At 37.0% G+C, this 26,721-nt stretch overlaps 1 protein-coding gene and 1 long non-coding RNA gene across 9 annotated transcripts in view; one reads left to right on the top strand and one right to left on the bottom strand.

The window, feature by feature from the left end:
* The first annotated feature begins 11,307 nt into the window (after positions 1–11,307).
* The window catches only part of LOC124217630 (pleckstrin homology domain-containing family G member 5), a 168,235-nt gene continuing 152,821 nt past the window's right edge, over positions 11,308–26,721 (top strand). For 3 of the 8 annotated variants that reach the window (XR_006882871.2, XR_011176971.1, XM_046623514.2), the window contains exons 1-2: positions 19,419–20,614; positions 26,214–26,644. Coding sequence is in view for 1 of the 8 variants with exons in the window: in XM_046623514.2 (XP_046479470.1) it covers positions 20,386–20,614; positions 26,214–26,644 (660 nt within the window). In the remaining 7 variants the exon portion in view is untranslated. Of the gene's footprint in view, positions 11,507–18,848; positions 19,344–19,418; positions 20,615–26,213; positions 26,645–26,721 lie in introns of those variants that run through there. The other 5 variants (XR_006882868.2, XR_006882870.2, XR_006882869.2 and 2 more) reach the window with 5 other exon arrangements.
* Positions 11,385–11,889, bottom strand: LOC124217638 (uncharacterized). Its single transcript, XR_006882875.1, has 2 exons — positions 11,806–11,889; positions 11,385–11,514 (listed from the first exon to the last, which is right to left on the bottom strand). It is a non-coding gene; the product is annotated as an uncharacterized lncRNA (long non-coding RNA).

Raw genomic sequence — 26,721 nt, 5'->3', positions numbered from 1 at the left:
AATCTAATCTAACCTAACTTAATCTAACCTAACCTAACCTAACTTAACCTAACTTAACTTGGAGAATAATCCAAAAGCTTCCAGATACTCGGAAGAGTAGACCTTAAAACTGAGAGAAACTAAAGAGCGGCCAACAAGGATGAGAAAAAACTGAACATCGTCAAGATGAGATTGGAGGCGGCTTGAAGAGAGTTTGCAAGATGCTTCTATGTATTCACGAAGTAACCTTGAGGCTGCGAGAAACGAAAGGGAGGCCAGCAAGGTTGAGAATGAGAATTGACTAAACTCTATTGAAAGTGACTTACTGGCTTAGAAGCATCCAAATAAAATGGTATCCGCTCAATGGTAATCATTGAGTGAAAAATAGAACCGCATGTACTGTACTCAATACAACAAAATGAATCAATTGAACGATGGCAGTGCGTGGATGAGAGATTGCTTATCTAAAACTGAAGAGTGCCAAGAAGTATTGGAAAATAAGAAGAATAGTATATCGTGTAACAAAGAGGTGAAATTGTTCTTTTCTGGTCGAGTGTAAGCTTGCAATATGAGTGGTAGGTGAGCCGCAGATGAATATTGCAAATACGCGAGGTGAAAAGTCGGTTGCCTCCTTGTTTCATAGGATTCTTCGTATAACAAGAGTATGTTACTCGTTTTTTCACGAAGCACAAAATTGAGGTTAGGCTCGCGTCAGATTTGTTCGCGACAGCGCATGCGCGGAGTACAGAAAAGACCGCTTTCAACACTCCTATAACTTAAAAGCGGTCTTTTCGGTACTCCGCGCATGCGCATTCGCAGACTCACTCTACCGTAATAGAAACGAGTGCTTTGCGTACGGAAAACACGCATGAAAAACGGGTAAAACATTCTCTCTTCAAAAACCCACATGGTTTTTCGAAATACGCAGATTTCGCACATGCGGTGCAAGAATTAAGCAGCCTATGAGGAACGCTTCGTCTTTCAGGTAGATTTAGCACCGTATGTAGGCGTTGTGGGGGGTCCTGATTAAAACGAGACGGTGATTAATCGAGGCTGCGGTTTTCCGCCGGGTTTCCCCTTCGCGCGGATGGCGGCGCGGCACGCGCGACAAATTCGGCTTTTACGAGGGCCGGCTGGCGTTGGGAGCTTTTACCGTCTCGCGGCCGTTTTCCAGCGGCCGGTTGGCCGGAGCTTCCAGGCGCTGGCTGTTTTCCAATCGCGATTATTCGCTGAGAGACTGGCACGCGATTCTCCCATAACGAGACGCGCTTTAATCAGCTTACCAACATCTCGCCCTTTCGCGTTTTGGGCGCGCTTCGACGCCCCGAACCATCGACCCTTCCTCCCCCTCACCCTTAAACGCCCCTTGTCCAACTCACATCAGCGAACCCCGTGGCGGCGATGCGTGTGCTTATATTTGGCCTGGCATTAAGCTTTCTCTGGCTTCTCGGGTCGATGGGCAGCTATTTCATGCCCGCCGATCAACCGCGACCTTTCGAATCCGATGGATTCACCCTCGCTTTTCACATCGTCGATCCCCGATGACGCTCTTCGAATTGGTGTGATGTAAGGGAGGATGGGGTGAGACGGGGGCGGGGGCAAGACGGGACAGGTGTCATAACACGTGATACAATGCATCAATCACGAGAGTGTAAGCGACGTTCAATGTCTTTCATCGGCTGCCGCCAGCCGTCCGAGTCGCATTATGGATGAAGGACGCTCTTTCGCCACTAGACAAGAGAAAAAAAAAAAAAAAAAATTCATCGTTTCTGTTACGATTTTCCATCTAAATAGCCTATGCGACATTGATATAATATTTAAGCGTAATAATTTTAATACAGGTGTTAATGTCAGAAGAAATTAACGCATCAGCAGGTGAGAGCATGGTTTTTCAATTACCGCGTATGATTCTGTCACAATTTATGATTTTGTTTTAAATTAGCTACTGGGGTAATACTGTTTAACACTAGAACTACCGAAATTAAATCGACGTTATTTCTACCAAAACCGGTCGAGATGACTAGTCTTCAAGAAATTATAATAATCGAAAAGGTTTATGTAACTATAATATAGTTCTGGTGTTAAGCGGTATCCCATCTTGCCCTGTCCCATATTCGTAGACCAAATAAAAGGATAACGTGCATTTGAAAATAGATTTGTCTGTATGGCAATGTACTAAAATTGAATACCTCTCGTTTTAGGATGCAACGAATGTATGTGAAGTGTGCAAACCAGATTAATAACGAAATTTCATGGAGTACTCAAATCTTGCCCCACCATATGCCCTTTTTTCTATTTTTCAATTTTTATAATGTTACTCATGAAATTTTATATAAACGTGAACGCCAATAGTAGGACCGATTGCCAAAGATCACATATCTAATTAATGTAATACTTAAGCTGTAAAAATAATGTGGTTTAGTCAAGCATGCTTTTATTTTCGGCGAGACGTGACGTTCATTTATTTTTCTTTTTTTTTTTTAGAAAATAATACGTTGGGTGCATTTTTTCCTACGATGTTTCAAATGCTAGAAATTCTAATTATAAGCCAAAAGTGTTATGGAAAAATTAATTTCGTACATAGTTGACACAAAATTATCCATTAATGTTTTATTGTTAATTTATAAATATTTATGAGAATTGGTGTCTATGTACGAAATTTTCTTCTCCATTATACGCGACTGTTCCTTTTCCGTTGCGCTTCCATAGTACGTTTTAAAAATCACGAAAGCGTGCTGAAATATTTCTGGTAAATCTGAATGTTTTCTTTATTTAATCTTTCCAATTTTTCATCCACCCTTGTGCATAAATCATATTTTGTTAAATGATGTGGGCGATAAGTGGAATCGGAAAATATTACGTTCTCACCTGAAAAGATTTTCACATCAATTTTCGTTTTCGCATATAATGGAATATAGTCCCGAATATGTATGCCGTAGGCTTATTAAATTCCGTCAAAAAGAATCCCTTGTCGCGTACGTATTATATAATGATATAATATGGGGAGATCTTACGGGGGTGATCTTGTAATTGCATTCCATTACGATTTAGGAGCTTTCAAGCTCATGAAACGGAGAGGGGAAGTTCTTTCATTAAAAGTTTGCGCTGTTCAATCAGAGGACTCCGAGTATTAGGTAGCCATTGAAAATGACGAGAAAAGTATTCATCAAATATAATATATCATGTATAAAAGCTGTAAAATTTATAAGAGGATCGGTATAATAAATTATTAATCCTGACAAATTTTTTCCCATCAAATTTCCATGTAGAAGCTCATGATGGACGACGAAGCAAGGTACGAAAACTGTGTAAGTTTAAGTACGAACAACAATTTTATTAACTAGCTGAAAATTCATCATCGCTCAATTTTTTATTCAATTATAGGCACAGGCTTTTGAAACCTCTAATTGTTCAACGGTTAAACCGAATCATCGATTTATACCAATCACCGCAATAGGCGAATAAATTCACGAAGAGGTTATGGAACGAGTTCATATCGAGTACACTGCGCAGAGAACAAGGCCCGGATAGATAGATCCATAAATCCACAGCAGTCCGACAGCAGCGTCCACGTTGGTCTGGCCGATATGACGCATAGCCAGAGAAACGAGGCCTAGGTCTGGGCCTTATACGGGTCGCTTCTCGGTTCTCATTGTCGGTGTTCGGCCTTAAGGTGGTTTGAGCGTGGTGTCACGTGGCCGACTTAAGAGTTTTTATAACGAGAATCCGTCTCGTTATTTCGTAAAATTTTTTCCCAATGTGATCGTTTCGATGTTTCGAAGTGCGCTCTGGTCAGCTAGGACTGATAAATTATTATAAGAACTAATAACGTTAGTCAACACGAATTTTGAGTCTGGGTTCTAGGTGTCAAATTTTTATTTCTTCTACGTAACTAATAAATGAAAGAATAGTTTTGTTGGATGAAGTTTGTTTTTTTAGAAACCGGAACGATATTTAGGATTTTAAGAAAAATGATGTGTTTTTTCAAACATTTATTGTGAATAACAATCAAACAAACTTCAGTTTGCATTTAAATCACCTTTATTCAAAAATAATAATTAATAATAAACTAAAAATGTAAAAGAATTGATAAACAAAGTTTAAGCGTCAATATTTTCCGTACTTCTTTGATTTTTACATGGATCTTCTCGTATCAAATTTCAAACGTAATCTCCTATCATGCTCTCGTTATATCGCTCTTAATAACGTTAATAAAAATAAAGTCGATCACATCTTGGCAAAAACGTTTCCCTTCTTCTTATAGTCAGGCACCCTTATTAGCTATCAACCAAAAACTTCAAGACTGGTTTACCAACGTAAAAAAGACGAAAACAAATTTTACAAGTAATAACTAAAGGTTTTGTTTATTACTCGATGTATAGAATCGAAATTTATTTATCTCAATAGAAACTTGAAACAAATTTTCTGTTGTTGGCCTGTGAAATCGAACAATTTGCAAAACATAACCTCAAAGCCCGTCTGGCGACGAAATAAGTAGATAAAAAATTTGTGCGATGTTTTTTAAGCTCTAGCAGACCACAATGCACTTTCCGACAATAGCACGATCATTTTACGAAGAATTCGAAATCGATTCAACGTTTTACGCAAAAACAAGACGGATACTCGTAAGAACTTTTAAATCGGTCGCGTGACTCTGCGCTTAAAACACCATTTCACGCATCGAGTATTTATCAAATTGGTTTATTCGTAATTTCTGTACGATGATTTTCACAATAATGTGAAGGATAAATACGGAAATTATAAATCGCAGCATCTTCATCAATTCTGCATTTCCAATCGCTTTGATTGGCTTGAGTGGTTGAAAATCTGTTACACAAATTCGCTCGATATTACTCAGAGATTTTGCATTTTATTCAGAAAACTGTTCGCTGCAATCCTATTAAAATACCGTTATTATTTTTATCACGTTGAATCGTTGAATAATATTTTCAAGTCAATTTCCTCAAGATTGAAAAAATAGTTTTATAAAAACCAGTACAGTTACAAACCAGTGCAGTGGAGTGAAATGAAATGAACCCGTAACATTTGCATTACAAATGTGACCAATCCCCCGGGAATCAATCAAGAACGAAGTTTCTGCGGCGTCTGAATTATACATGCTAATGCATGCCATGTGCATTCCGCGATTATTTAAATCGAATTAATTTGTAGTCTTTGTAAGACAAATTTGCGTCGAACATTGATATTGGTATAAATGCATTTTCAGCACTGTTGGAAGTAACTCTGATGTAACGTTTCTTCTTTCTAATCTGAAATCCCACAGTTTTTAAAGATCCATAACCAACGAAACTGTACAGTCCGAGAATATTGATTAAAATAAAGAGGGGTTCGAAACAAACCAAAAAAAATTATAAGCCCAAGACTCGAAAGGTGAAACTGAGTCGATTTTGTTGAATATTCTTATTATTACACTCTTCATGGTGTGAAAGAAAAAATAAACTCGACAAAAAATGAAAAAAAAAACGCCATCAAACGTTACCGACAATAAATCATAACGGAGGAACAAATGCACGGACGAAAATCATATTATCATTTATATGCCAGTTTGTCAGCTAAAGATGGTGCAATATGCTGTATAAGTATATTACTCATCGTCAGAACCCTTAAACTTCGTCGTCAGACTTTGAAATTTGAAATCCATCCCGAACGCGTACATTTCATTGGAACCATGCTCGTTGATCCAACAAAACAGGAAATGGTCCGAAGAATCCGACGTGTCTGCGACGCCAAAAATTACACTCGAATATGGAGACGGAGCTGTCCTTGAGGCTCGAACAAAGATTGGATGACATCGAGAAGCAAGCGTCGTAAATCGTGATGTGAGAGGAACCGGGTTGCAGGCTCAATTCGGGACAAAAAGCGGCGAAGAGGAACGTCGTTTCCCTCTTTTTTCCCTCGTTTCCTCCCCCCCCAACCCCCTCGCCCACCCTCATTTCCACGGCCCTTTATCTCCACAACGAGTATGGAGTTCTCCCTCTCCAAATTTGCGAAGTGTAAACGATGACGGCCCGCGAAGACGTTTGCGAATCGTTGTGCAGTGAGAGAAGAGAAAGAAGAAAAAATAAGAAAAAGACAAAGAAGGAGACGAAGAGACCGCATCTTCGGGAACCGGAAACCGGCCGCGTTTTTCAATTCGTGAAAACCTCCGGTTCTTCTCTGTATCCGATGAATTTAGAATTTATGAAACGTACAGTCCGGTCGAAGAACTGTAAAGAAAGAAATGTCACGAATACGAAGGTTTGAAAGTGGAGTTGAAGTTTATCGAGTTGGATTTACGATTAGTTGGAATAATATATCCTTAGAACAGAATTGTTTCTTTTTTTTTTTTTTTTTAACCATAAATTTCACTTCCAACAGCTTGATTATTCATGACTTTCAAGAGATCTTGTAGGATTAAATCATTTGTACAGTGGAAAAATCGCATCGTTTTAATGATTTTGATGAACCAGGACTATGGAAGGGGATTTTGTTTCAATTAAATTCAACCCAATAAACCTCAGTTGTCCCTTCAAATCATCGTTATATGACATTTCTGTTTTTACAGCTCTTTGTCTGGACTGTACAGGTTTGATACATCCATCAGCCCGAGCTTTTACACTCTTGTGCCGTATTTCATCCACGCAGAGCGTGTGTTCCATTTGCTTGTATCAACTCGAAGAATATCTTCCTTTCTTTTGCAACCTCTGTGACTCGTCATATATCATAATCATCCCGCAAGAGATCAAGAGCTTTTGAAGCGCGAACTTGACGTATCCACCCACACTTGCTTTGTAATCTCCGTCGGTGATAAGGATTTTTCACTCTTCTGTAAGCCGGCACTGTCCACGTGTATCAAACAACCTCTGATCAAGCATCTAAACCCGGTTCTGGAGCGGATTCAGCGATTCTTGTTGCCACGACGTCGTTGTTCAATCAGGTCGTGATTAAACATCGCTGGCGAGCTGATTGCGAACGATCCTTGTTTCGAGAGGACATTGCAGCCGCTTGTGAGAAGGATATTGGGATTCCCACTTTGCGATGCGCCATCTGGTGGAATAAAATCAAACTAATATAACGAAGCTGACCGCTGATCGTTGATCGTGTGTTTTTTCGCGTGTGGATGATGGAACAGGTATGTTATTGATTATGTTTAATTAATTTATGTGACATGAGTAATCTTAAGCCCGAAGAATTACGAATGATTGCCTTCATCAAAATTTAAAACCTAGGTTATGTTTGGTGATAAAATGGCGCCGACAACAAGGCTCTGACGTCATGGGGACATTTTCCAATATTTGGTAGGATGGCTAAAGACAAGCAGAAGACGCGCGGCGTTAATTCAACTTTCTGAAATTCATTGGCGATGAAAACGGGAATCTTGAGACAATTCCTCTGGATGAAGTAGTGAAAGTTTTGAGTACATCGTGCGGGTGCAAATATTATTCAAAGGGTCGTTTGCTTAAGGCCGAGTGAATGGAACGTCTTCTGAACTCACGATTTTGATCGGAAAGTGTTTCAGAGACGAAATTTGTGAGGTTTTGAGGGAGACGGAAAAACGGGGTTGTCAATTTGTTCGTAAAATGGATTTCCTAATTTCTTGCGAAATTATTACGACGGCAGTTTCTTTTTTTTTATTTGTAAGATGAAAATCGGACTCATTTTTATGGAAAGGTCAAACGTTTTTCAACCCTGTCACTTGGATGAATTTCACCGGATTTTACAGCTCTCCAAGGTTGGAAATAAACTTCCATGAAACGGAAAATTTGATATTTGTTATAAAGTGTATGAGTGAGAAGAAAATTCGTTTCAGAATTTGAACTCAAGGAAGCTGTGTTTTATTTTTATGTCAAGTTGATCGCGAATATGGATTTTGGATGCTCTGATGTGTCGAATTTGAGAAAAAATCGCCTTTGCTTTTCAAGTGCGATTACTCTCCAACCCAAAAAGTCAAAATGGCCACTTCTGAAATTTTCAAATTCCGTTCTCTCTGAACTTTGAAGCGATGAACTCCGCCGAAAATCATCGGTATTAACAAATTCAAAAACGTGTGAACTAATCACGAGGATATCTCCAGAAAAAAAACCTCACAGATCCTTCAAAAACAGTCATTTTTCTGTAAACTGATCGATATAACATCGCCATTTTGCATATAATAATGGGTACGTATACTTTTGCTAGAAGGTGTAAAATTCCTTCTAAAGAAAATTGGTATTCGAAATTTTGAAGAATGCTCAAGCTCATGCGGTACTCCTGCCCTTACCGGCCGAGCAAATTCATCCTTTTTCTTCCTATATTAAATGAACAAACGAACGAAAAGGGTTCAAATTTCGACGATGCATCGCACTTTTGTAGCGAAATTCGGGTTATGAGTAACTTTCCTGTTGTTTTCTTTCCTTGTCCATTTACTATGGGAAGAAAAAGACTTAGCTTACTCCGTCGGTAAGGGTGGGAGTACTACATAACCTCAATGACTAATAATTCGTTTAAAATTTGGCACCGGTATATCGTCATGACCCTCTGAAAAGAAGACGCGTAGCATGTTCCTCGTTCTGATCTCGGAAAGATTAACAGCCCGCAAGCTCATCCCGGTTGTCGACTGAGAAGAAAATCACCGGAGGGGGAAGAATCGGATCAAGTTTATTCCGTACCGCGGCCTGCCGAGTTCGCGACGCAGGCAAACCGCAAAGCAGCCCCCGTTTCGGGTCTCGGACCAACTCGCCCCAGATTTTTACCCTGATTATGGGATCAGTCTGATTGAGGTTCGCCACGATCCGCGCTTAATCAGACTTGATTCGCACAAATTTTCCGAAAATATTCGGGTCGTGTCCTTAAGGGTGGGTTACAGGTGTGAAATGTCATTAATTAAACAAAAGGGTGACGATGTGGAATTTTCTGAGATGCGAGGATCTGTTTTATAAAAAAAATTTGGTACAGAAAGTCGAAGTATAGAATAATGAGAATGCGGTAAAAACGAATTATAATACATACAAAAAAACTGTATAAGTATAAAAACGTCAAAATGACTTAGGATCTAGTTATATCTTAACATTTTGCATTTTGAATACTGCGTAAAGCAGATGATCGTTATTTTGAAAATTCTATATTGTTACTCTTCTGGTTCCCAATCTTTCTAAATTTTTGCGGCTTCTTCTCCTGTATCTATTTTCCGAAATCAAAATATGAATCCCGGTTTTGATCGTCTTTTTTGTTATTATAGAGAACAACAAATGTTTTCGAGACGATTTTTGTTCGAACAGTGCGTGAACTTGGATTTTGTTGTTACGATGAATTTATGTAAGCATTAAATATTGCACGTATAACGCGTACAACACGTGATAGCGGATTTTAGGCGTTACGCACATAGTTTGTATGTTGCAGAGTCGTACCGTGTAGATCATTAAATTCCATTGCCATACCGTCACTTGTGTTCGGTATGAATAAACGAGAGAGCCGTAGGGTGGATCAGTTAATTAATGGAACTGCGGAAGCCGCGAGATAATTTCACTAATTCCAATTCATTCCACGTTTTCGGAGTCATGGCAACGAGTTTGAATTCGATTTAATCATTCATGATACGTTTTAACTTGTATATGAAAATCTCTTGCGCAGAGTTCGGATTTTTAGTATCGTTGCGTTGTATAGACGATCGAAGGAAGCTCCAGGCTGGTGACACACAGAAAGCTTCAAGAGTCGAGGTTATATTTCGAAATTGAAAATTTCGAAAAGACGGATTTTAAGGATACTTTATAGAACAGAAACGAAAACGCGACGAAACAGAAGTTCGCACAAAGTTAAATCGAAGCAAATGAAATTGAATCTAATTTTAAAAAATCCCTATGCCGTTGCAAAAGTTTTTTTTTTTTTTTTTTTTTTTTTTTTTTAGTACCAAATTTAACTTGTTAATATCATACATTGGTACAATCATTCATATGCTATATTTTCACCGAAATATTTTTACAGCAATTCATCCTATTTTAATGAAAAATTGCCAATTTCATTCGTTAACGAATTTCCGACACATCGCTGGTAACGGATTGTATTCTTAACTTGTCAGTTGATAAAAAAAAAAATCCGATATGCACTATGGTTATAATTTACAGACGATAAGTTTATGATTCGGCAAAAAATAGATTAAATATTAGTGATATCAAAAATTTAATTCTCACCGACGACTTGCGGGCAATTAATTTACGAACAAATAACGAGTATCAAGTTGTTTTTACGGATTCGGAAAAACAAGTTGGAAATAAATGTGTACAATAATCGTGTAATTTGTCTGAATATGTATAATATAACTAAACGTTCGTTTACCCTGGTAAAAAATTCTACTAACACGAATTTTTACAGAAATTGATACATTTTGTATTATTTGTAACAAAAATTGTAAATATGCATTGTTTCCCGTGAAGAATTGTTAATTTTCGTTAAAAATTATAGTAGTATCAACCATGTTTTTCTTTATGACAAACAATGCATATTTACAATGTTGTACGAAAGCAAATTTTTTTTCTACAAAATTGTACGAAATGTCTCAATTTCCCGAACAAAAATTCGTAGAAAATTATAGGATTCATTTTCATCGGGTCAGTTTTGAGATTCGGTGTTTAAGTACAAAAACTATGTAACATGAATAATTCAGACGAAAGAATAATTATATTACATTGAGAACAGGATTTACAACATTTGCATACCGAGTGAATTATCCCCGCCCCCCCCCCCCCCCCCCCCCCCCCTCCCTCAGCTATTTGACGTTAAAATATTAAAGAACGTTTTGCGTCAATCATCTTTCTCCTACAACAACCAACCGTAAATAAAATATAAAATATTTCATAATTTCCAGCCGCTTAACAGTTATCACATTATATATAACAGTATAAAATGTATAAAATACAAGAAACAAATGATAAAATCACATTATTATGATAATATACATTAATCGAGTAAATTGTCTCTTTGAGAACCCCTGCAACGAACCACGTTGCGAAATCCCCCCCCCCCCCCCCCACACTTCCTCGTCGTCGACTCTTCCTTCACAAGTGCGCTTACACATTTCGTATCATCGCACCTATCTGTAAGCCGCCTGCTCTCTCTCTCTCTCTCTCTCTCTCTCTCTCTCTTCCCCTCTCTTTTCCTTATCCCCCCCCCCCCCCCCCATCGCCAACTCTAATCCTAAGGTACACACTCGACTCTTACTCTCACTTACGGAATATTCCTCTACCTTCCCTCACCTTCCCCTTCCCACTCTCTCTCTCTCTCTCTGTCTCTCTCTCTCTTTCTCTCTGTCCCTCTGTCTCCGTCACCCGAAGTGCCAGCAGTAAATAGTGAGCATTACAAGCCAGCAGATTTGCTTACCTGTCGTTAATTCTCCCGGTTAGTTAGTGGTATCGGAATTTTTGCATTCGATGCACGCTAGTCGTCCGGTTCTCGCCTTCCGTTGCCGATATATGCGAGTGCTGCAGAAACGGAAGTCGCGTCATATTTTCAGTGAACGCATACGCCCGTGATACACGCCTGTTGATCCATAACGGTATGCATCTGCACAGCAGCGAACAATTTTTTTTTTTTTTGGAAAAATTCAAACACCAACTGCTGTATAAATAAATAGTATTTATGAATATAACGTTATACTAAAAATAGAAAAAAAAAAAAACAAAAAAGAAATCAACGAGTGCGAGTTCTCAATCTTATTTATTTATTTATTTACTTATTTTTTCTCTCATCGTAACAATGTGCAATGTACAATAATCTCGCGCATGCATCCTTAATCGCGGTCCAACATCGATCACAAGTGACAATTAGTTACGCAACGAAAATTATCCACGATACCTCGACTAATCATCCGTTGGTGGATAATACCGTGCATCGGGTTATACGTATAATGATCGTGTATTAATGTTTGTACGTCTCGACTAGCGAAACGATAAGGCGAAACTCAAAGCCAGTTTTAGAATTCACGTTATACAGTTTTCGAACGCCTGTAACTACGTCCGTATATGTATTACATGTGTTATGCGTATAGGTGTAATCACATACCTGTAATATGTACACGTATACACATGCATATATATATATATATATATATGTATATATATACACGTACTGTTTACGAGGAGAGTGAATTTGCGAAGTATGTGCCGCGGCAGCGTGGATCGCACACGTTATACATTTGCTACCAGATCCGTAGATAAATAGACAAACAGATAAATGGATAGATGGCGGATAGATTACGCGGAGCTTCATTAATCATCCGAATCTGCGTCTCTACCCGGCCTTTTATAATGCATACGTAGGTATAATGTAACGATAATACAGACGCTTCGTTATCGCTGATAGACTGCGGATCGAAAGAGAGAGAGAGAGAGAGAGAGAGAGAGAGGTTATCCATGCTTCTGGGATACTGCTGCAGAGTTCTATTTAATTGCGAGATGGAGATATGAGGCGACCTCAGGTGAAAATACACCGCGTTTTGTCCTCAAGTTGAATCATGTACCATGTACCACCATAAAATCCAATTTTTAGGAACAAAAATGAGATTATGCAGAGTATTACAGTACACTGGTCAAAAAAATTTTGTAACAAGGAAAGTGTTTACTGATTTTCAAGTTCCTTTAATCTACCCTCATTATAAAACCATATTTCTTTTGATTCGATCAGGACTAGTTTTTGTGTTACAGATACTAGCAGTAAAATTGTATGTTTATCGTTTTGACTTATCTTTTTTGATTAAGTGTGTTTCGTTATTTATTGCAACTAACTAACTGGTATTTATTGTAAATAATAAAACACGTCGAATCAAAAAAGGCAAATCAAAACGATAAACATTCAATTTTATTTGTAGTAGCTGTGACGCAAAAACTAGACTTGATCGAATCAAAATAAATATGGTTTTACAATGAGGGTAGAACCGTATTTCACATTGACAAGCATTTTCCTTGTTACAAAATTTTGTTGACCAATGCAAGCATTCAGGGTTCAATCTGATTAGCGCTTTCTTTTGAATGTGAAATCAGGGTTCAATCTGATTGGCGTTTTCTTTTAAATGTGAAACTTTTGCTACATCAAAACCATCTTGATTGTACTTTATTTAAAGGACACTTTCTATACACGGAGATAGTCTTCCTCACCTCAGTCCTCCATAACATATACTGTACAAAGCGATTAGCTAACGGTTGAATGACTCAACGCGCATGCGCTAAAATTCTAGAGCAGAAGCAGTTGTTTTGTCAGGCCGACCAACCGTCACAAGTTCAGATGACATATCGCCGCGATGTATGTAACCTGAAAAACGTTGGTCACCTTGACAAAACAATTGCTCTTGCTCTCGGATTCCAGCGCATGCGCATTAAACCATTCATCAGTCGTTAGCGATGATTCGTAAGACTTGCTATAAGGTATAGTTACGGCTGATGATTCTTCAAGGATTTAAATCTCGCAGGCGAAATTATATACGCCTGTTATTAAGTGCAAATCCAGACTCCGTATATCATGTAGGTTATGTACGATGATGCAATCCGGGTTCTAAATATAGTTTCTACGCATACACTGACTGTAACACATTAACGTGTGACAATAAAATGCACACAAAAACACGATTCACGTTAAATTTACCCAACTATATGTATATATTAATGGAAGCGAGAGAATTAATTACGTCTCTTTTATTCAAATATGAACGCGGTTTCTCTGTGTAATTCAAATTATTGTTCTTGTCGTTTTTCGTAATTTTTTTTTTTTTTATTTTCTTTCTCTTCCAAATCGACCAATGTCATTATTATTGTTCGAATGAAGAATGCTTATTTCGTTATTATTTGATGTCCATAATATTTCGTCAATTCGACGAATCATTTCTCTTCGTGTATAACTATAATTACAAAAATGTAATAAAAAGGAGATAGAAAAAAAAAAAAAAAAATGCGGAAAGAAGAAATTAAGTGAGAAAATTATCATATATACCGTATGCAAGGGATATTCCTCTTTTTACGAACATAATTACTTCTCAGGCTTCGTTCTCGCTGTCTGTCAAAAGACAAATCATTCAAAGAGGCGAGAATTCTGTTTCTAAAACGTGTGTAACATTAATTAATAGGCTAAATTGCGTAGCTCGTGGAACAAAGTTTAAGACACTGAATCCTTGTAACGTAATGTCTTAGACGGTAACGCGTTATAATTTAAGCCCTAATTTAGAACGTGTCAAAAGTCAAGGAGGCAACGATAAGTCCGCTTATAATATCCGGGTGGTTGGCATAGGACTTCGCATAGGGTGAAATCCGAGTTCTGCATGCGAAAGTTTGGCTTATTGTTAGAATATATCGGCACCGTGCCGAAATCCTTCTGCAGATTAATTAATTATAACGTTAGGAACGGATTAAAACGGACGCTTGGGTAAAAAAAGTGCAGGCGCAATGAGGATTATATATATATATATGTATACATGTACCGCACGGCAGCGGGAAAAATGCATTCTCGACTGATTTTATCCCTCGGGAGCAGCTGCAGCGTGGGTCGGATTTTTTAAATTAATTTATCATTTCCTCTCAGCTCCTTCATTATTTTACGACATTCCAAAAATCTGATTCAATCCGCACGCGAAGATCATTTCTGTGTCATCGTTCTGCGAATCGTGTTTCAATTTTTCCTCATTGAGATAATTACCGACATATTTTTACAGACTCTTAAAGAAGTTGGATATATGACCGAATATTAAACTTTGCCTTTTATTAACTTTGTCACGAGATAATCGTAAGTTTAATGCAGTACGATATTTGTCAAATTTTAATATTCGATACTGTAAATAGCTGCGATAATTTTTTTCACATTTACAAAAATAGTATCGATGGAATAATTTGGTTGTTATAAAATCAAATACTCAACGATGGGAATATAATGAAATAACAAAAGTCTATCAGTTTATACTTTGTGAAAAAAATATCGTTCGAAGCAAAATAAAAAATCGAACTAAGCTGTCAAAGTTTTGAACAATTTCAAAACGATCTGAAACAAAGCATCGATATCCGGAAATAAGCTTTCATTCGTAACTCCAGTGTTTCTTATACTTTTTACATACGTTTACCAACATCAATCTTATTCGTTTCGAAAATTGAAAATATTATAGGTAGGAAATGTTTGCCAGTAAAATCTCACCGAGTGTAAAATAATACGACGATTCGCTTTGCATTACAAGCTGCGTACGAACGTATGCGTATATACGAATATTGCATGTATTATTCTACAGTAATTCAGAAAATATCGTGGAAACGTGAAAATGAATTTCTCCTGTCATGCGATACGTAGATACTTACCAACGTACACATTTGTACCTGCAACGGAAGTGAACGAGGTTATGAAACGATTTTGAATATCATTCGGCGTATCAATTTAGGCACGTCATTACCATACGCCCTCCACCTTCACCCACAGTCCTGCAGACGTAATTGTTTCAATCGCTTAGCATACTTTAATTACATCACCCGACAAATTTCCATACAGGAAATCGATTATCCACGTACGATTCTTTCCTAATCGTCTATCAATTCTTAGTCCGATTACAATCCTGCGGGGAGAAAAAAAAAACAAAGTGCTGTAATAATTTCTAAATTCTAGTATTCGCAAATTCCACTGGCCAATTAATAACACGCGAATTTCGTACCGTGGATTCGATTGCCATTTATCAGAGCTTATTATTGATAGCACCGCCATTACTGTTGTAGGATTTCTTTTTTTTTTCATCGATTGCCTTCGCTCGTTTATTTTTTTTTTTTTTTTTTTTGCATTCGTGATTTACGCGTCCCCCTAGGATATGCGGTGCAGGATTATTCTTATCCAACGAATGAGTATTATCAAATTTATCGTTAGTAAAATGACATAATATGTTCAGCTGGCGTACATTTGTATCGGAAAAGAACGGGTGATGAATTAAAAATTTGTTGTTCCTTGATACAGTGAATTTTTTGTTTCAAAATTTTTTCACCTTTGTAATATTCACGTTATATACGAGGTGAGTTTTTATTTCTGATAAAACTTATTGTTACTGTACTGTAGAAATAATTATTATCGTTGTTGTTGTCATTTTGCGTATCGGCGTTTTATGACTCGTCTCTCCCTTTTTCTCTCAATTGCAGTGAAGAGAGATGAAATAAAATATCTCAAGCATAGATTGGTGTATTTTTGTGTAATTATTAAACTACGTATCAAGTATTGGGTACAAAGATAATTTTTAAAACATCCGACTGTACGGGATATTTGACAGTTATGGAATTACACACTCGTTACGTACTAAGATCAATATTTGTATCTTACACGGTGAAAAAATAAAGAAAGAGGAAAGAAAAAAATTGCCAGGAAGTAAACAAGTAAACAAGTAAACAAGAGCAATGAAATGAGGAAGAAGGCGCAGGAACGAGTCGCGTCATCGTTCGTGATCCTTGTACATACGCACATCCTGTTCTCCTTCCTCCCTTCGGGTGTACCTTGTAAATAACGAAATTGAAGTTTGCAAAGTCGATGTAACGGAGGAATTTTCGAAAAAAAATTAGTGGTTCGAAACTCGTGAAGGATGCTCTGAAATTTATTAAATCGTAATCGGTGTCTAGCATTCTCATAAAACTACAAGTATAAGTATATGGAAAACTTGAAACTCCTTCAAAGTCATTATAAAAACCTAAGAATAACGTTTTCTGTTGTAATATCGCGTTACGCTAGCGTCAAAAACTTCAACCTATTTTATGTAATACATCTATAACATTATAACATTATAACATTATATCGTTTAAAAGTTTTTGCCCTATTTTCTTTTTTACATCAGAGTTCTATGAGCTCATCTCTTTTCTCTGATCTCTCCGAGTTCTCTGGGTTTTCTTATTTTCTGTGTGAAAAAATAACAAGGGGAGTTTATGCAATCACCCTGAAAAATAAAGATTTGTATCTTCGCTGCATTTCCACATTTCGAGGTCTGGAGAATTAACTCGGGCCATTTTCACACCTCGGTATGTGTATCAATTTTCGTCCAACGATGTATATCGGGATTGAATAAGCAGATTTTTGTTATTTCGATCCCAATCGACGCATAATAATTATTTTCTAGTTGGAAATTGTTGGATTTTAAATCCGATTTCTAGGCTCGAAATGCACCGGAGATTAAACACTTGTTCTTACGTCTAATTGTAAATAAAATCTGATGTTGGGTGACGAGTATTTGAATCGGTATTAATACTTTCTCAATAATCGGAAACCGGTTGAATCAACGCTTTTTCACCAATATTACCAAGATATTTGAGTATTTCTTGAATTTATTTATCATTCGCAATCTGCGTACAACGATTTTCCTAGAAAAGGAGGAAAAAATTATACTGGTTTACAACTGGTTTAGAATTGTTCGAAATTTAATATACCCATTTGATTTCATCTGCGATGACGAATGTTTATGGTCAGAAAATCTGTTTCCGACAAATGCACTGCAACACGTTTCTTTTTAAATCATATTTGGCATAATTTAATAACCAACTTTTCAAGATTTCATTAAAATAATGATTTTGACAAACAAATAGAAATATTTAATCAACTGCTGAGCACTTTTTACACAAATGAACTGGTACTGTTCCTTATCTAGGCAATTTGATACAAGATAATCATTCGAATTATCCAAAGTATCATTCGCCTTTCAAAATTTCTTTTTTCTCAATATATCAAGAATTTCATACTTTTATCGTTATCTTATCGGTTATTTATATGAAAATTGGGTGTATATTATCTTTTATAGAGATAACTTCACCAAGGAAAACAATCTTTCATATTATCTGGATAAATTGTTCATCTGTGAATCATCTTATCTTCATCTCTAGACAACAATACCCATTGTCTCGTACGACACTGTACATACTTTACAAATGTACAATTCATCTTTCAAGATTTTCTCCTTTCATTTCCTCATCTTTTATACATATTCAACTACATCCAGGAAAACGACATATCGCATAATCTGGATAATTTTTTTTTTATCCATCAATGATCTCTTCTCCATAGTCAGATAATAATAACCATTTTCTCGTAAAACACTTTACCCTGCCCACACGTGTAATTTATCTTTTCACAAATTGTTCTTCTGTTTAGGGTGTTGACGAATTTTTACCGCCCCATCACTGAAATCAATTTCAAATCATTTAAAAAGAGTCGCCAAATTTTTTCAGACTCTTACACCAAGTCTGAGATAGCCCGCATTGTGATCCAAGTTTCTTATGGAAATGACACGAGAAAAACTTTTTTTCGCACTATATATTTTATCCTGAAAGTAACAATGTTCCAAAAAATCTGTAACCGCGAGGTATTAGTCGGCATTAGTGATACTATATGAAGAAAAAAAAAAAAAAAATACACATCATCGTACGAGGAGCAATCTAGACGAATTGCACTTCCTCTAAATGAAAAAAAAAAAAAGGTCAGATTTCGAGGTTGTCCAATTCGTCTATATTGCCTGGTACGATGACGTGTATTTTTTTCCCAGACATCGGCACTAATTCTCACCAAAGCCTCGCGGTTGCAGATTATTTGCAACACTGTCACTCTTGCAATAAAATATATACCGAGAAAGAAAAGTTTTACCCACGTTAATATCCACAAGAAACTTCGTCCGCAATGCGGACTATCTTAGATTCTGTGTAAAAATCTGAAAGAAAAAAATTATTCGATCGTTTTCGAATTGTTTGAAGTTGATTCGGGGGATGGTCTGGCAAAAATACATCGACACCGTGAACAACTACCACCCTAATTTACACACATCATCCGTAACTCAATATTCACCTGACGCAACGTGCGTATAGCAATAATACAAATCTCTGCGGTTTCGTAAGAAATGCCAAAGTTCGATCGTCGTCGTTGCTGATCAACAGAATATCTCACACATCGTCGATCGAGTAACGAAACGAACGACCGGTTGAATGAGGCAACCTGCGAACAGCGAGAGGGTTGATGGGTGGGGGGCAAGTCTTGAATTTTGGCGAGTTAGCAGTACAGCAGCGACCAGCGAGCGGAAGATTCGGCGATCAGTCTACGTCTGATTACGGACATTGAACCACGCGTCGTACGTTCGCCAACTGTCGAGTCACTGGCGTTTTCGATCGGGATCGTTGGACAAAGACGATCCCAGCCGCGATCGCGAAACTCGAGCTTTCGCCGTTGTAAATTTCTAGTGCTTGCAAGCTTCCGAGTGTCGTGATCACCGTTTGTCGACGAGAAACGGGAAAAAAAAAAAAAAAAAAAAAAAAAAAAAAAAAAAAAAAAAAACGAGGATACAATTTCAAGACAACGGACGGAAACGTGCGCCGTTTTCGACACGTTTTTCGCAGCGAAGCGAGTTTTTTGATCGGTGACCCGTAAGAGATGATCGCGGCTTCACGAGTGTATAGATAGACACGTCGATTTTCCACGCGTCGAAGTAAAAGGAGGAGGGGGGAGGACGGGGAGGCAAAGTGATAGCAGCGACAAGACGCCGTTCATTACCGACTCGATTTGTCCTCGATACGATATCTCTCTCTCTCTCTCTCTCTTTCTCTCTCTTTCCCCATTTAATAACGACACCTGTTGCCCATCTCGCCTCTCAACTTGCAATTAACCTCACAATTTAGCGAGTTTTCGAAGATTTTCGCTGTGATGAAAAAAAATTCAAATATTATTACCGAGATGAAAGAATTTTTTGGGGGGACGGTTATTCAACGTCGGTGAATGTGGTGTCAAAAGTTGAGACCGCCGAAAATCGTGGTATATAAAAATTCGTACTGAAACGTTTATTAAGGCAAGAAAATTTGTACACATCGGTTTTGAATACGCGACGACTTGCCGTTTTGTTTTCTTTCTCCACTCCTCGCAAGACGTTCGCAAAGATATAACGGAAATTATTTCATCCGCGTTATACGTTGCAGGCGTGATTATCGATCAAGCATCACGTTACATAACCTCGTCTTTACACATATAAATTACAAAAGGTCAATATTTCGGTATTATATAGGCAGGTACAGGTATGATCGTCGATCGAGACTGAATTGATTATCGCAAGTTTGAACATTTGAAACCCAACAGATACGTTATATCTCGACATTGATTAGGTAAGAATACGTTGTCGGAAAGTGAAAATATTATTTATTATTATCGTTATTATTATATACACGTGAAATAAAAAAATTAAAAGTGACCCGATCGGATCTATAATATAAATAAATAACGCGAGTGACCTAAAATCGAGAAAATAGAATTAAAAAAAAAAAAAAAAAAAAAGAAAACAGCAACGACAAATGAATAAACAAACATAAGTACGACGAATAAGAGTGGAAGGGATAAGGAATTAGTGCAAGTGATCGGTGAGCCAGTGAAGTTTTGTGAGTTTCTTGGGTATTTCTGTTTTCACGAAGAGTCGGAATAATGACGCTGCGGAAGGACGGGAAGAAGAGTTCGACGAGGGGAAGGGGGGCAGGCCGGAAGTCACCGAAGGAGGGCGACGAGGGTGAAGAGGGGGGCAAGGAAGACGAGAAAACGCTTCACGGAAACTGCAACGACAACTTCGCCAAGAGCAAGGCATACAAGGGGGGCAAGGATACGGGGGGTAACGTAAAAACCACCAAGGATACAACTCAGGGGATGAAGAAAACAGGTGAATCATACATCGATGATTTGGAAATTTGTCAATTTTCTATGGGGAAAAAATTACAGGAGGGAAATATTGTTGGGACGTGAAATTCGTGCGAGTGAAAAGTCGTTTTTGACGGTGTTTTTGACGGTGAGATTGATTTTTTTTTTTTTTTTTTTTTTCAAACTAGCTGCCGGAGCTTGCGACTAAAACGTGTTTTGGAAACTTTTTTTGAAATAGAAAGATTGAGTTCAGTTTTATCCTCGTAATTTTGTAAAAGCGTTACGAAGTTCGAGGTTTTTGAAGAATAATTTTCATTTCCTGACTTGGCTTCCTTGTTTCATTCGAATTAACATTTCGAACGTTCGGATGATGATTTTAGATCCTAGATTCAGCTTCGTAATTTTTTGATTCGCGATATTTGGTGAACGAATGAACGGATTTGCAGGATTTTGGTCTTAATCGATGGGACTTTTCTTCGCTTAGAAATCGGTTTAAATTATGCTACAACTATTCTTAGAGAAGATGAAGATTGTACAAAATGATTTAAAAAAAATTTCATCGGCACTCTTTTGGAGGGTAAAAAAATTAGCCAAACGCAAAATGGCGGATTAATTAGCTAGCTATAATTGTACCGTACTGTGTTTTATTTTGTCAACAACAAGTTAATCGTCATCATCTGATTCTGAATCGAATTGACTGACCACCCTTAGCGAATCCTGTCTCGTTGCAAAATTGCAAAACTTGAAAAATTTCTCGAGGTCCATGGAGTTTGAGTTGAAGCATGTCGATAACGATCTTTTTTAACGATCTTCGGCTACGAAGTCTAACTTTGAAACAGAATAGATTGCGACGTATTTTCGATACAGGAATTAAAAAATAATACAATCGTAAATTCTTGGTAACTATAATTCAGATCATCGATCGATCGTTGACCCTTTCGGTCACAATTCCTGAATTCTTTTGCATCTTCGGGTTAAGAAAAAAAAAAAAACAAAATACTCGAACTTTGGAATGATTAGGATTTTTTGTGAATCCATAATTGTTTACAATTGTTATAAATAAACATATGGAACAAAAATGTATTTTTGTGAATGTAATTCGTTGGTGGAGAAATTTTGATAATTAACGTATAGTAAACACGCTTGGAATTTATTGATTGACGAACAAAGATCTCAAACGTATAATTGCACTTCCGTGGCGAAAAAAAAAAAAAAAAAAAAATTAATCATTGTTTTATCGTCACATGTCAGTGAGTTTCCGGTAAATAGAGAATGAATTTTTATTGGTACAATTTGAGCTCAGGAGAGCAATAAATGACGAATAAATAATATCGTTCGTGATGTTGACGGAAGTTGGATTCGAATTCTTCGGTGAGTCAACAGGATGGCATCCGGTTTGAGACGTCATCCATGCCTCGACCGGAAACGGAAGCGGTGTAGAATAGTCGATACTTGTCGTTGACGTGTTTTATTATCGAGCTTTTCGTACTACGAAATTTACTCACGTAATAAACTCACTGTCGTTTCTGTAAAGCCGATTGCAAGCATATTACGTTTATGATTTATTTGTTCGCCGTTATTGAAAAAATTTGTAGGAACTGTTTAATTAATTTTAACACCGCTCAAATTTTTCTCGGATAATTCATCTTGTCTAATAATTGCGGCACGTAATTTTTCTGAAATAATCGTAATCGTTGTGTCTTAAGTCTGATTAAAATCGGTCTGAAAACATTGTCATTAAAATCTGTATAATTAGAAAAAAATATCTGCACGGTTGGCGGAAAAAGTTGACGAAGAAACCTCCGTTTATTAAGATCTCCGGCTTTTGTTTCGGGTATTTGGAAAGAATGGCGAGAGAACGAGAGAATAAAAAGAGAATTAAAAAAATTCTGGGAGAATAGGAACGAGGAGAAAGAGAAAAGAAACAAGTGTAGAAATAGAGAAGAAGAAATAACGGTGCAATTTATTTTAAGAGATATAAAAAAGATTTCTCGGTCTTTGCCTCGCGTTCATTTATAATTCACTCGTAGTTTGTTAAATTGGTTTTTTTCTTTTTTTTTTTTTTTCTGCTTCAACCTTTTTCACTCAGTTTCTTCCATCGTCGGGTAGATCAGAGAAATAATTAGATTGCCAAGCTTTAAATTGGATACCTCGTGACTTTCTAAAAATAAAAAAAAAACAAAAAAAAAAAACAAAGAATTGAAATTAAGCACTCTTAGAATAATTTCATTCGCGAAATTTTCAACGCCATTAATTCTATTTTATGCGTATACCGAAAGTGTTGGATATTTAAACTTGCGACTAGCTTTGCAGAGAGCAATAATGTAATCTCGCAATCAACCGCAAAGGCGAATCTTCTTTAGAACATCGTATCTATAAATCCTTACGTCGAGTCATTAGGCTGGAATTTGCGATACGAAATCTATCGACAAGTGTATTATCATGGATTTTCAGTACTTTATTTTCCGTATATTGATAAATAACTTGAATTAATAGTTGAAATTGAAAATCCTTAAGTTAAATAATACTGCTGACGACAGTATTAGAAGACACGAAAGAAGATAATTAACGAACAGACAAAATTCACCGCCGCAGACACGTTTCGAGTCTCTTGTGTAAATGGCCGTAATCAGCCCAAAGTCGATATGTTGGCGGTGCCAAAATCCATCGCGATGACTAAACGGAATGAAATTTCATTGTCGACTAGCTTTAGATTTCGTAATACGGTTTACGCGTTTGTATAAATTCCTTCCCGTGAATTTCAAACGTGATTCGCTGTTAAATTTTATTTTACATTTTCTGAGAACATAATTAATAATTATTGTACTTTACCGGCGTAATCCCCTCGCACTTTGTGATCGTCCGATATAATTACCTGTATTTTCGCTTCAATTTGTTGTAATTGCCAACAATTTTTTTCGCCCTAATTTTACCTTGTTGTAAAAATTTATCTCAGAATTTTTCGCGTGCGCGGAAAACTTTTCACGGTCTTGTAACCAATCATTAAGCCTCCAGAGTCGCTTAACCTTCGCCGAGGTAAAAAAAGAAGACAGCATGTTAAAAGCACTCGCCGCCGTTGCGTCGAGCTCGCTTATCGCTCGCTCTTGTTTTTCTATTTTTTATTGTTATTGCGTTTTTTAATTATAGATGTTTCCGTGTCCCTCGGTGCTCCGATAAGATAGTAAAACTCTTGTACTCGATTATATTGTGGTCATGCCTCCTGTAATGTAGGTCTCGGCTTCATCTTGTAAACTTACCTGAATGGCTTGGACACGCAATAAAGTTGACAGCTCACTGTTTTACCGATAAAATTTTCTCTTCAAATAGTCGCGTCGAGTCGAATTTGTAGACATTTTAGTATATTTTGTTTATAGAAATTGTACAATAAGTTTATTGGAGTATCTGCAGTAATTCGGAATAGGCAGGTCAATTTTTTTTTTTAGTTTGGGACAAATTTAGAACGAAAATTATGAGCTCTCTGTTTTACTGATAAAATTTTCTCTTCGAATAGTCGCGTCGAGTCGAATTTGTAGACATTTTAGTATATTTTTTTTTATAGAAATTGTACAATAAGTTTATTGGAATATCTGCAGTAATTCGGAATAGGCAGGTCAATTTTTTTTTTTTTCTAGCTTGGGACAAATTTAGAACAAAAATTATGAGCTCTCTGCTTTACCGATAAAATTTTCTCTTCGAATAGTCGCGTCGAGTCGAATTTGTAGACATTTTGGTATATTTTTTTCGTATAGAAATTGTACAAAAAGTTGATTGGAGTATCTGCAGTAATTTGGAATAGGCAGGTCAATTTTTTTTTTTAGTTTGGGACAAATTTAGAACGAAAATTATGAGCTCTCTGCTTTACCGATAAAATTTTCTCTTCGAATAGTCGCGTCGAGTCGAATTTGTAGACATTTTGGTATATTTTTTTCGTATAGAAATTGTACAAAAAGTTGATTGGAGTATCTGCAGTAATTTGGAATAGGCAGGTCAATTTTTTTTTTTAGTTTGGGACAAATTTAGAACGAAAATTATGAGCTCTCTGCTTTACCGATAAAATTTTCTCTTCGAATAGTCGCGTCGAGTCGAATTTGTAGACATTTTGGTATATTTTTTTCGTATAGAAATTGTACAAAAAGTTGATTGGAGTATCTGCAGTAATTTGGAATAGGCAGGTCAATTTTTTTTTTTAGTTTGGGACAAATTTAGAACGAAAATTATGAGCTCTCTGCTTTACCGATAAAATTTTCTCTTCGAATAGTCGCGTCGAGTCGAATTTGTAGACATTTTAGTATATTTTTTTCGTATAGAAATTGTACAAAAAGTTGATTGGAGTATCTGCAGTAATTCGGAATAGGCAGGTCAATTTTTTTTTTTTTAGTTTGGGACAAATTTAGAACAAAAATTATGCGCTCTCTGTTTTACCGATAAGATTTTCTTTTCAAAAATTCTCGTCAGGTCAAAATTACAGACACTTTAGTACACTTCTTTCCTAGATATATTGTACAAATAGTTGATTGGAACATCTGCAGTAATTCAGAATAGGCAGTTCAATTTTTTGTTTTAGTTTGGGACAAATTTAGCACAAAAATTATGAACTCGCTGTCTTACCGATAAGATTTTCTTTTCAAAAACTCGAGTCGGGTCGAATTTGCAGACATTTTAGTACACTTTTTTCTAGATATATTGTGCAAAAAGTTGATTTGAACAACTGCAGTAATACGGAATAGGTAGATTAATTATTTTCAGCTTGGGTGAAATTCGACTTTTTCGAAAATATTGTTGGAAAAATTGTTTCATAAATCAATTGTGGAGATTTTCAGGTAGTAATACAAAACAGGTGATTCAAGTTTTCATATTTAATAAGTATAGTTTTTTGATCAGCTCGATGTCCACAAAATTCTTCATATCACTTCAATTTCCAACATTTTTACACAAATATGTTGGTCTTTTCCACGTGCTTATCTTATAATTTTCGAAATATCTAGAAGAAGAATTTCACTTTGAAGTTTACATTAAGGGATACTCGTTTCTGCTGAAATTCAATTTCAGCGGTTATAGTGAAATTTCGATCTCTTTCGTAATAAACTCTGAAAAATTTTGTATTAATATTTGATCTCTTCCTTAGCTCTCAAACGATTTTCACAAAAAATTTACCAGAAAAATAATGAACAGGAAATCTGCTTCTCCCCTTTCATTTTTCAATTCTGCCTCTTTTTTGAGTTTTCAAGTAACACGAGAACTCGAGTTGAACAATTTTTATCGATTTCCTCATGTATGTGAAAGACAAAATTTGAAATATTCTCCAGTTAATTTTATTGCTGCGATCTGAAACGATATTTCGAGACAAATTTCCGGGAAAACATTGGCAGTAAAATTTTTCCTTCCCCTTTCAATTTTAACTCTCCCCTCTATTCTGGCATTATTTGACGGTCTCCACACGCGTCTGAAGGACAAAAAATTTGTAATACTCTCAACTGAATTTTATTTCTGTGATCTGAAACGATTTTTCGAGAAAATTTGCGGAGGAAACATCGAGCAGAAATCGTTCCTACATCCTTTTCTGCCATCCCTAGAGTACTTGACGAGAACCGGAGCTAAGGAATTTTTTGCGCTTTCCGCAGGTGGTGGAAAGTCGAAACCGGAGAGCGGTAAGCTTGAACGGAAACCGTCGCTTCGTCGAAAGTTCGGCGCGCTGATAAGAGGGAGCGCCGATTTACCGGCTGCGATAAATCGCGGACTGGCGCCGATTCGGCGGAGCTTCAGCTTTAGCAAGGAGTTGAACCACCTCCACGAGTCACCCTCTCCTTACAGGACTCGTGGGGCGCACTGGTACAACAGCCTCGTTTCCCTCACCGAGGATCAGATAATCGACGATCGGAAGCAGAGCGAAGAGGAGGAGGAGGAGGATATAGAGGAGGATCAAGACGCCGTAGATCATCGGGCGTCGTTCGCGCAGCCAATCGCCTCGAATTCTCCCGAATATCCTCATTTCGAGGACGAATTTGGCGGGAGAATTCTTGCCAGGGCTCAAAGTCTCATTGAAAAACATCCTGTAAGCATATTTCGACAATTTTTCTTTTGATTTTTCCTCTGTTTTTTTTTTTTATATTCTACATATATGTATATAGG

The sequence above is a fragment of the Neodiprion pinetum genome, chromosome 4 (assembly GCF_021155775.2).
Source record: "Neodiprion pinetum isolate iyNeoPine1 chromosome 4, iyNeoPine1.2, whole genome shotgun sequence".
Lineage (NCBI taxonomy): Eukaryota > Metazoa > Arthropoda > Insecta > Hymenoptera > Diprionidae > Neodiprion > Neodiprion pinetum.
Note: the sequence above shows the minus strand (reverse complement) of the source record. Positions and strands in the feature narration are given on the sequence as shown.